The following is an 11,539-nucleotide window of genomic DNA, read 5'->3' on the forward strand; positions in this document are numbered from 1 at the left end:
GAAAACCACGTCCAAAGAAAACTGTTCCTGTGCTTATGTACGCAAAACTTTGTTTCAAGTCACTGGTATGAATTGTTCCAATGGCACTGAATAAAATCACCAGAATGACCTGGTTGCAAAAGAAAGGGAGAAAAAAGGGGAGGGAAAACAAACACACGATCTCACAAAACCGGCTAGCCAGAGTTCTCGAATGTTCAAAATTCAACGTAGCGTTCCAAAATAAGAAATCACGAAAGAAACATTCATAATATTGTTTTACGCTGCCACCACATGTACGAGGGTGGCTAATGAAAGAATACTAACAATGTAAACTATTGTATTAATCACTTAAATAAGCACTACAACAAGAGCGTACGTACGTTTGAAGGCCTACACGAAAACTGACTGACGCCAAGCTTAGCGGGAAAATTCTCGAATGAACGAACAGAACATTTACCTAGTTGTATCTTACGGGAAGGGGAGCTAAGCTCGTGGTGTCGCATCTTTGTATCTCTCCATATCCAGTTTGCTCTTAAATTCTTGTATTGTTTTTGCACACAGTTTTTTCATCTAATTTGTTCCATACATCCACCACTCTGTGGGGAAAACTTCTTTTGGTGGAGGGGAGTGGAATATATAGGAAATGGAATGGGTGGGAGTGGTTTCTATGCCTTTTTCTTTTTGGCTACCCCCTGTGTAGGGGAAAAAAGCCTTTGATATATGTATATATATGGAAGGGTTTGGATCCACACTTTGGAGGCGATGCGAGTAGTGTATTAAGTATTGGAGGCTATGTGAGTAGCGTATTAAGTATTGGAGGCGATGTGAGTAGCAGAGCAAGTAAAAGGCTGCTTTGTTCTACAGATTTACTGTAGTAAATCATAGCCCATTTCCTCTTTCTCCACTCTCAATTTACCTTCCACCAGGAAATGATCTGATATTCCCCCACTCTCTCCCCTTAGAACATGTGCATCCTTAACTCTTCCTACCATACTACTGGTCACCACTATATAGTCCATTAACACTCTATCTGCCACCCTTCCATACACCACCCTCTCCTATGTGTATTTATGCTTGACTTTCTTCCTAAACACTGTATTTGCTACCATCAACTCTCTTTCAAGACACATCTCCACCAACAATTCTCCACTACGATTTTTACCTGGAACTCCATACTTCCCAATCACTCCGTCTATTGGTTCATTTCCTACCCTAGCATTAAGGTCTCCCAACACAACTACATTGACATTTCTCCCTAATCCCTCTATGCACTCATTTATATCTACCCAAAAAGCCTTTCCTCTACGCTCTTCTCACTACCAGGCCCATATGTACTTACAAAAACCACATCTTCCTTTCCAGCTTCCCCTTCATCCACATCAACCTTGATGAAACCTCCTTCCACTCCACTACATGCTTACTGATCTCTTCACTTACTAGTATAGCCACCCCTTCTCTCCCTCGTCCCCTCTTCACTCCTGAGAACCTCCCAGCTACACTTCCAAACTCACACTCACCCTTACCTCTCAACTTAGTTTCACTCAAAGCCAACACATCCATCTTTCTTCTCACAAACATACTGCCTATCTCTTCCCTTTTACTCTCATCTGTACCACATCCACGCACATTAAAAGACCCAAACCTTAGGGTACAGGTTGGAAAACTCCCAGACCCTCTTTTGCCTTTACTTATTTTAGGAATGTCCCCTTTGGGGCTACAGGTAGCAGGACTCCTAATCCCATCCCCCATCCCATTTATTGTCGCCTCTTATGGACTCAAGTGGAAAAACTTGGTGGTAGCATTCTCTTCCCCCACCACAGGGTAGGCAAAAATAGGAAATGAACATTCAGAGAAATGGTACAGGACAGTAACAAGGGGTTGGGGGACAGCATAACAGAGGGACAGTCGTAGTATAAAAGTGTCATCATTTCTCTTTGAACAGAGTTTTCCTCTATCACAGACAAAATGATGTGTGGCTCTGATCTGTAGGGGAGCCCCTTATAGACCCTAAAGTATCAACTGCATGCTACTTTGCCACAATAACATGCAGCCAATACCCCAGACATAGTGCAAGAAAGGAATGGATGGGCTGATTGTGCCTTCCTGGACTTACAAAAAGCTTTTGACAAAGTACCACACAAAAAATTATTTTAAAAACTGGAACATATAGGAGGGATACAAGGGAACCTACTAAAATGGATGGAGGACTTCCTGATTGGTAGAAAGATGAGAGTAGTGCTCAGAGAAAAATATTCAGGTTGGAAAGAGGTGATCAGTGGAGTACCGCAAGGATCTGTATTGGCTCCAATAATGTTTGCTATTTATGTGAATGACATGGATGATGATAAGAAATGTTACATGAGCTTCTTTGCAGACGATGCCAAACTGTTAACGAAAGTAAAAACTGAAAAGGGTTGCGAATCACTGCTAGAAGACCTGAATAAGGTATGGAACTGGAGTCAGAAATGGGAAGTGGACTTCAATATTAACAAGTGTAGCATAACGGAGTTTGGAAAAAGTAAAAATAGAATATCAGGACAATATAAAATTGGAACCATGGAGGTAAAGAAGGAGAGATCCAAAAAAAAATATTTGGGTGTAATTATCTCTAACAACTTGTCCTATGATAAACAGATAAACAAAATTGTTGGAGAATCCTACAACTTGCTATGATCAATAGTGGCATTTACATATTTGGACGAAGAAATTATTAAAAAAATATTGGTCACACTGATAAGGCCTAGACTAGAGTATGTGGTGACATTGTGGTCACTGAGTACCAAAAAGAATATAAAGAAAATAGAAAGAATCCAGAGAGCAGCCACAAAAATGGCACCTGCACTTGCAAATTTGTCATATTAGGAGAGATTGGCTAAACTGGAGTTACCAACTCTGGAGCAAAGAAGAGAGAGAGGTGACCTACTGACCATCTACAGAATCATGAAGGGCACAGAAATACTCAATAGAGAGGACTTGTTAAACTGGGACAAGAGAGACACAAGAGGACATGGAAAGAAAAAAAAAAAAAGCTACAGAAGAGATCTGAAGAAAAACTACTTTCCACATAGAGTGGTGGACACTTGGAACTGGACAAAAAATAGTGTGTGCAAAAACCATTCATGAGTTTAAGAGCAAACTAGACACTGTGAGATACAACAGCGGGACACCACGAGCGTAGCTCCCCTTCCCGCAAAATACAACTAGATCAATAAAACTAGGTAAATATGGTAAATTTCTAAGCCCTTGTATCATTTTGGTCATTCTCCTCTGTACTGACTCTAGTAAATTATTATCCATTCTATTGTGTGGGGATGGGTCTAATTACCTCCAGATAGTTTAATGATTACCTCTGCACTTTTACTTGTAACTATCCTTGTAATAAGTCCTAATGCCCTGTTAGCCCTATTCCTGGCACTAATGCATGATTTCCTGGATTTAATACCTGGACTTACTAATACTCCTAAGTCCTTTTCATCTCCCACTTCCCTCCATGCTCTATTTTCAGTCCCTTGCCCATCACCCTTGCATTTACCTTCTGTATCACCATGTCCATCTACACATTGAACAGCCATGGTGACATAACATAACCTGGAGCCCTACCTTCACTTCAAACTCTTAGCATTCCCAACTTAAGACAAGCTCTACTATTCATGTAAATGCTTTTGACAGCCCTTAACAGCTTTCCCCCATCCCATATATCTACAATACCTCCAGCAAACTACTAGAATGTACAATTTACTCTACACCCTGCAACAATTAGCTACCGTCACTTACCTTCTCAAATTCCAATGAATCTCCACCAAATCCTGGGCAACAAAACACTAATACCTCTATTATTTCTCCAAAACTGAAAAAACAAACAAAACAAAAACAGTACAGTACTAATTAATTATATAACATACATATACCTTACAAGGGAGGTAGCCAAAGTCAAAGGTATAAATCCACTCCTGCCCCTTTCATCCCCACATACTCCATTCATCTCCCCTCGCTCCTTCTTTTCTTGGCTCCTGGATAAAGAGTCATCCCTGCATCTCGCCCACTATTGCTTTAAGTTTCATTAAGTGACCCATGGCCCAGTGGTTATCAACAGGCTTTGGATCCTTCCACAAATCTCTATGAGAAGAAACTTCAGACTGATGTGTGTTGTATTGGTGTGGGAATGCTTCTATGTTACCAGCTGAAAGTGGTAGAAGTAGAGCAGTTGCCAGATGTCAACTCTCCATGTGTGAAAAAAAAAAATGCAAGAAACAGTTTAAGTTGAGAGAGAGAGAGCTTGGGTTCAATCTGGAGATCAAATAACAGCCCCTCAGGGCACCTTTTGATGGACATGAGGAGATCAACAGGTCTTGAAAAATCAGCAGCTTTGTTGTCCATCTTGCAGGACTACCACATGCAGGGACCTATCACTGGTCCCCTTTTACTCAAAACACCCCTCACCATATCCATAAATCTCATTCTCAGTCTTCATCTGAAGTTCACTCTATCCACCTCTGGGTTCCACAATAATTTTGCTGGTCTTTCTTCACTTGTTCTTCCTGTGCACCTAACCCATTCCAGTATTCTTTAGTCAGTTCCACTTTACCAATTGTAAATATCCAAGATTAGCTAAGCCAACATGTGAAACTCATATATAACAGCTGAATTTTAATTTTGCATGCCAATTAACATATCAGGTAGCATTTCCCTGTTTTTGTGCACCACATTTCTACAGTGCATGGGAAAAAAAATTATTTTGTCAGAAAAACAAAATCTGGGAATTAAGTTTCTTCGGCAGTCTATAAATACTTAATTCAAAACCCTTTTTTTCTATTTAACTAGTTAAATTTTAGTAGGTTCCCTTGTATCCTTCCTATATGTTCCAGTTTTTTCAATAATTTTTTGTGTGGTACTTTGTGAAAAGCTTTTAGTAAGTCCAGGAAGGCACAATCAGCTCATCCATTCCTTTCTTGCACTATGTCTATTAGTCTTGAGTAGAAACATATTAGAATTGTGATACATGATCTTCCTTGTGTGAACCCAAATTGTCTTGGGTTTATTATATTACTGTCTTCCAGGTGTTTCACCCGTCTATTTTTGATGGTTTTCTCACAAATTTTGGCTATAATGCTTGTTAGTGAGACTGGCCTGTAGTTGGTTGGTTCTTGTTTTCTCCTTTATATATTGGTACAATGTTAACATTTTTCCAGTCTTTTGGTATTTTTCCTTCTTTGAGTGAGCAACTTATTATGTTATGTATTATGTCCATTAGTTCTTCTTTGCATTCTTTTAGAATCTAATTTGCAATTCCATCCGGGCCATGTGACTTCCTGAAGTCAAGATTTGATAGATGTTCCATTATTTCTTTGTGTTATTTTTATCTCGCTCATGGGGGGAGATCGCCTTTCATTTCTGTAAGGATTCATGTTTGTGTTTCATTTACTACTTAGAGTTGATCCTAAGTTATATGTGTTCTGATTCTCTTTCATAATACTTGACTGTTTATATTTTGTTACTGCCCACTGGCGCCTGGCATAGAGATACCTGTTCTTATGATTTTGAGCCATGCTGGGCCCATGTAAACATGGTGAAGATTAAAGCTAAGAAACAAACTGCCTTGTTTGGGAATTACACCGCCATAACAGTGGCGACAAGGACAAAAATTGGATAATGAGTGCTATGGTTAAATGGACATTGAGATTACGCGACTGTAAGTATGTCTACAACGCATTTATTAGCCTCAGATTAGGCACCGGCCTTTGCATCGGCAGTAATTCTTAGTGTTTGCACAAAAAGATGTCTAAGGATAGACATATTGACAGATTTGAGCCAGATAGGATTTCACTACACTTATGGCTGAGTCTTTTGGAAGCTCACTTCCAATATACAGGAATAACTGGCAACAGTGAAGAAGATTTAGTGAAGAAGAAAAACTTATTATTAGTGTCTGTTGGAAGTGTTGTGTATGCAGAGTTGGGAAGGATCTGTGCTCCTGATCTCCCTCATACAAAATCATTTAGTGATTTAGTGAAAGCGTTAAAGCAGTACTATATAGTCACTCCATCCTACCATACAAGTCTTGTGGCATTTCAACAAAGGAAAAAATGGCCAGGTGAAAGTTTGAATAATCTATATGCAGAATTAAAGGCTCTGGCCAAAGACTGTAATTTCGCTGATCAGTTTGACAACCGTGTACGAGATCAGTTATTCATGGCGGTGGACAATGAATCTTATTTCCCCAATCTAGTGGCAGAAAATTTCAAATTACAAACTTTGACTTCCCAGGAAACTTTTGATAGAATATTAAATATGGAACAGGCATTTGTGGGTGAAAATAACAGTATAAGAGCTGTATCAGAGAGTCAAAATTTACACAAGAAAAAAGGAAGTAGACATGACCCTAAGACCTCTAGTTATTATCAATCAGGTAATAGTAAGCCTAAGCTCACATGCAAACACTGTGGTTTTCCCCATGCAAGTGAAAAATGCAGGTTTCAAGATAGACATTGCAACATGTGTGGAAAAAGGGACATTTGAAAGCAGTCTGCAGATTTAAAGATTCAACATTTGAAAAGAAAAGTAAGGGAAAAGGAATTGCAGCTGTAAACAGACTGGAAGATTCTTCAGATTCAGACAGTGCAGATAACAATTTGTTTGTTGTTAAATCAGATGTTTTTTCTGTTAAATCTGAGTTAGTCAACTTCAAGATTAACGACAATTTAATACCATTTGAGATTGATACAGGTGCTTGTGTTTCCACATTATCAGAAAATTGGGTACATTCATTAAAACTCTCCATGTCACCTAGTAATAAAGTGTTGCGTGCTTATGGTCACATAGCCATTGATGTTTTAGGAAAAGTGGATGTTACAGTATTATATAATAATTATGTCTTGGAACATACCTTTTGTGTTGTAGTAGCTTCTGGTAATATTAATTTATGTGGTAAAGATTTACAGAAGAAAGTAGGAATTTCTCTTGCAGGTATTCCTGATGCTTCTAGAGTGTCTAGAGTAAATAATATTGTGAATGCTAGTACCTTATTAGATGAGTACACAGTTGATTTAACAAAACCCATAACTAGTGTTAAGGCAGCAATACATCTTAAACCTGAAGCTGTACCTAAGTGTTACAAAACTCGTACAGTATCATTCCATTTTAGAAAGTTAGTGGAAGACGAGTTGGACAACCTAGTTAAGGAGGGTATCATTTCCCCTGTAGAATTCAGTGAATGGGCAGCCCCGATAGTACCAGTTTTAAAACAAGACCAGAAATCTGTATGCATATGTGCAGACTTTAAATACCTCAATCAGTTTTTGCTAGTAGATCAGTATCCATTACCAAAGGTGGATGAACTTTTGTCTGTAGTTGGAAAGGGACAACTCTTTTCCAAGCTGGACTTAAAAAATGCTTATCCGCAAATGGCAGTAGATGGCTCAGAGATACTTAGTGATTAACACTCCAAAAGGTCTATTTAAATACAACAGATTACCTTTTGGGCTTGCTTCCTCTCCTGCTATTTTTCAGCGCTTCATGGTTCAGTTAATGAGTAAAATTCCAGGAGTAGCAGTATTTTTGGATGACATTCTTGTAACTGGTTCCACTGAACAGGAACATGATGAAAGACTTTTAAAAGTACTAAGCATACTTCAAGAGAACAATGTCAAGGTTAATAAAAGTAAATCTGTACTTAAAGCTGATTCAATTGAATATCTAGGATATGATGTGAGTGGGAAGGGTATAAAACCTTCTGAATGTAAAATAAGAGCAATTGCCCAAGCCCCAGCTCCTACCTCGGTGGCAGAAGTAAAGTCATTTGTTGGCTTAGTAACTTATTATTGTAGGTTTGTTCCACAATTTGCTACAATTCTTGCTCCTTTGTATGATCTACAGAAAAATGCAACCTTTAAGTGGACTAAGGTAGAAGAAAATTCTTTTTGGACTATTAAGAAAGAATTGTGTAACTCAAGAGTTTTGTCAAATTTTGATGGCTGTTCTCCCCTTATCTTAGAGGTTGATGTATCCCCAGTTGGAGTTGGATGTGTTTTAAAACAAGTTGTGAATAAGGAAGAAAAGACTGTGTATTTTGGTAGTAAGAAGTTATCTTCCACTGAAAAGAATTACTCTCAGCTGGATCGAGAGGCTCTTGCGGTGGTTTATGGAGTAGTTAAGTTGAAATATTTCTTACTAGGAAGAGAATTTGTTGTAAAAACTGATCACAAACCATTGTTAGGTTTATTTGGTAAACAGAAACAAATTCCAATTCATGCCAATGCCAGATTGCAGCGTTGGGCTCTATTGTTATCACAGTTTAACTTTGATCTGGTGTTCAGAGCAGGCAGAGAAAATCATATTGCAGATGCTTTAAGTAGATTACCCATAGTACATTCGGACAATGAATCTAGTGTACCTGTTGAATATGTCAATTTAATCAAGGTAATGGCATATAGCAATATTGTTTTGGACAAAGTCAAACTGTATACCAAAAAGGACCCAGTTCTTAAGCATGTTGTAAATAAACTTAAATTTGGTTGGCAAAATAAACCTAATGTTTCAGAGTACTCCAAGATCAAAAATTATCTTAGCCTTCATGATGAAATTGTGTTGTTCAGAAATAGTGGTAATTCCGTCGGAATTAAGGAAAGTAGTGTTGGATCATTTGCATTTAGGTCATAATGGAGTAAATGCGATGAAAGCTGAAGCAAGAAAATGGGTATGGTGGCCTAAGCTGGATCAAGATCTGTTGAAAGTTACCAAAAGTTGTTCTATTTGTTCTATTTCTAATCACCAGCAGCCCCAATCTCAGTCTCTTGCTTGGCCAGATTCGGGTATACCATGGTCAAGATTACACATTGACTATGCAGGACCTATAGATGGACAATATTTTTTAGTAATTGTTGATTCTTTTTCCAAATTCATGGATGTGCATGTTACTGAAACCATTTCTTCAAAAGCTACTATTAAGTTGTTGCAAAGAACATTTGCAAATTTTGGCTTACCTGACCAAATAGTGTCAGATAATGCTGCAAATTTTTGTTTGGCAGAAATGGAGGAATTTTTGTCTAAGAATGGTGTTAAACATGAGACGCCAGCACCATACAATCCTTCCTCAAATGGGTTAGCAGAACGTGCAGTGAGAACCTTTAAAAGTGGATTGCGTAAATTTGAAAGTGGGGATATTCATCTTAGAATATGTAGATTTTTATATAATCAGAAAAGAACTGTTAGTGCTCCCACAGGAAAAACACCATCAGAGATGTTAATGGGTAGAACTTTTAAGGGACCTTTGCACTCCCTTCAAAAGGAAAAGAAGAGGAGAAGTAAGATTGTGGAAGAGGTTGTTGGTGTATCCAAATATAAGTTAAAGGATGCTGTGTTTGTAAGAAATTATGGAAAGGGAGAGAAATGGTTGCCAGGAAAAGTAATTGAAGAGTGTGTACACAATTATAAGATTCAATTAACAGATCATGGAAATGTATTTTGGAGAAGGCATGCTGATCAGATTATGCCAAGATATGTAACCACTGTGGCTCAAGATGTTAAGAAGCCTATAACTCCTGTAGTAATGGATAATAGTTCTATTGATGAGTCTTGCCATTCTGATGCTCATAACAAACCTTCATGTGATATTCCTAACACTGATGTTAATTTTCCTGATGACCCGGCTAAAGACAATGTTTACATTAACAATTCTCTGGTAAAATCTCCTATCAGGGAACCTGAGAATAGAACCAAATCTGGTAGACTTATAAAGCCTCTGGATCGCCTTGATTTGTAGTGTTGTATTGTGTGGCACCCTAATTGGTTATGTCATATAATATATATATATATATATATATATATATATATATATATATATATATATATATATATATATATATATATATATATATATATATAAAAAGGGATGTAAGGATTCATGTTTGTGTTTCATTTACTATTTAGAGTTGATCCTAAGTTATATGTGTTCTGATTCTCTTTCATAATACTTGACTGTATATATTTTGTTACTGCCCACTGACGCCTGGCATAGAGATACCTGTACTTATGATTTTGAGCCATGCCGGGCCCATGTAAACATGAAGATTAAAGCTAAGAAACAAACTGCCTTGTTTGGGAATTACACCGCCATAACAATTTCCTTCGTCCCAGTAGTGTGCTTTCTCTCTAGTGAAAACAGATTTCAAATGATTATTCATGATTTCAGCCATTTCTAATTCTTCTCTGTATTCTATATTTCCTTGGCATAGTTTTACCATTTCCTGTTTGTTTTTAAGTTTACCATTCACGTATTGATAGAATAGCTTGGGTTGCTCTTTGCATTTATCTATAATGTCCTTTTCATGGTTCCTTTTTTCCTCTCTTCACACTTTAACATACTCATTTCTATAGTTTATATATACTTGCCATTTTCCAGGATTTTATCCTTTCTCCATCTTTTCCAAGTTCTGTCCCTTCTATCTTTTGCCTCACTGCATCTTTTGTTGAACCAGCATTTAATGTACACTCTCTCTAGCTTCTGTTTTGGTATGTGCCTATTCACCCCTTCATTGTAAGTATCCATGTAAAATTTTTCCCAATTTGCATTCTGGAAGAATTTCTTTAGTTTTGCAAAGTCCGTTTTGTTGTACATCAATCTTCTTTTCCAATGCTTTTCATTTCTCTCCATGTATATTTCTTCCTTTAGTTTAGTCTCAATGAGTATATGGTCACTCTTTCCAATTGTCTTGTATTGGATTTTATCCACAATTTCAGGTTCTGATGTAAATATCTAATCTAGTTTCAACGGCTCCTCATTATTTCTGTATCTGGGGTTTTCACTGTCCCACTGAGTCATTGTATATTCCATGGTGATGTCCAAAATATGTGAATATACAAAGGAAAGAAAAAAGAAATTATGAAAAAGATATTATAGACAAAGGCAAGGATCAACCTAAACTCTTGTACATATATATAAATGAAAAACTAAAGGATAAACACAAAATAGTGAAACTGCGTGGAGATAAAGAATATATAGATGACACAGAGATGGCAGAGGCAGAAGTTATGATCAGACATTTCAAGTCTGTTTCTACAAACGAGAGCTCACAAATTTGGGAAAATGGAAATCAAGAAAGATCACCCATAATGAAAGAAATAAAGGTAACACAGAAAGAAATAAGAGACCAAATAAAAAACTTAGATGTCAGGAAATCGCATGGACCGGATGGAATTGCAAACTGGATACTGAAAGAGTGTATAGACGAACTGACAGATAAACTATACAAGATAATAGACTTCTCACTCAAAGAAGAAAAGGTGCCGCTAGATTGGAAAGATGCAAACATAGTACCAATATATAAAGGAGGAAATAGGGAAGATCCTACAAACTTCAGACTGGTATCCCTTACAAGCACAGTAGCAAAAATATGCAAAAAAGTGATCAGAAACAAATGGACCAAACACTTGGAAGAAAATGAAATAGTAAACCCAAAACAATTTGGCTTTAGAAGTGGAAGATCATGTACTACAAACCTAATCTGCTTTTACTCAAGATTGAGATAATACAAGAGAGATGGCTGGGCAGACTGTGCCTTCTTGG

At 37.4% G+C, this 11,539-nt stretch overlaps 1 protein-coding gene across 1 annotated transcript; it reads left to right on the plus strand.

The window, feature by feature from the left end:
• The first annotated feature begins 5,754 nt into the window (after positions 1-5,754).
• LOC143035931 (uncharacterized) lies at positions 5,755-7,415 on the plus strand. Its single transcript, XM_076203154.1, has 2 exons — positions 5,755-6,385; positions 6,502-7,415. Exons 1-2 carry the CDS (start codon positions 5,755-5,757, stop codon positions 7,413-7,415), a joined length of 1,545 nt encoding a protein of 514 aa, XP_076059269.1.
• The last annotated feature ends 4,124 nt before the right edge of the window (positions 7,416-11,539 follow it).

The sequence above is a fragment of the Oratosquilla oratoria genome, chromosome 2, assembly GCF_046742065.1.
Source record: "Oratosquilla oratoria isolate Oo_2021 chromosome 2, ASM4674206v1, whole genome shotgun sequence".
In the NCBI taxonomy this organism is placed as follows: domain Eukaryota; kingdom Metazoa; phylum Arthropoda; class Malacostraca; order Stomatopoda; family Squillidae; genus Oratosquilla; species Oratosquilla oratoria.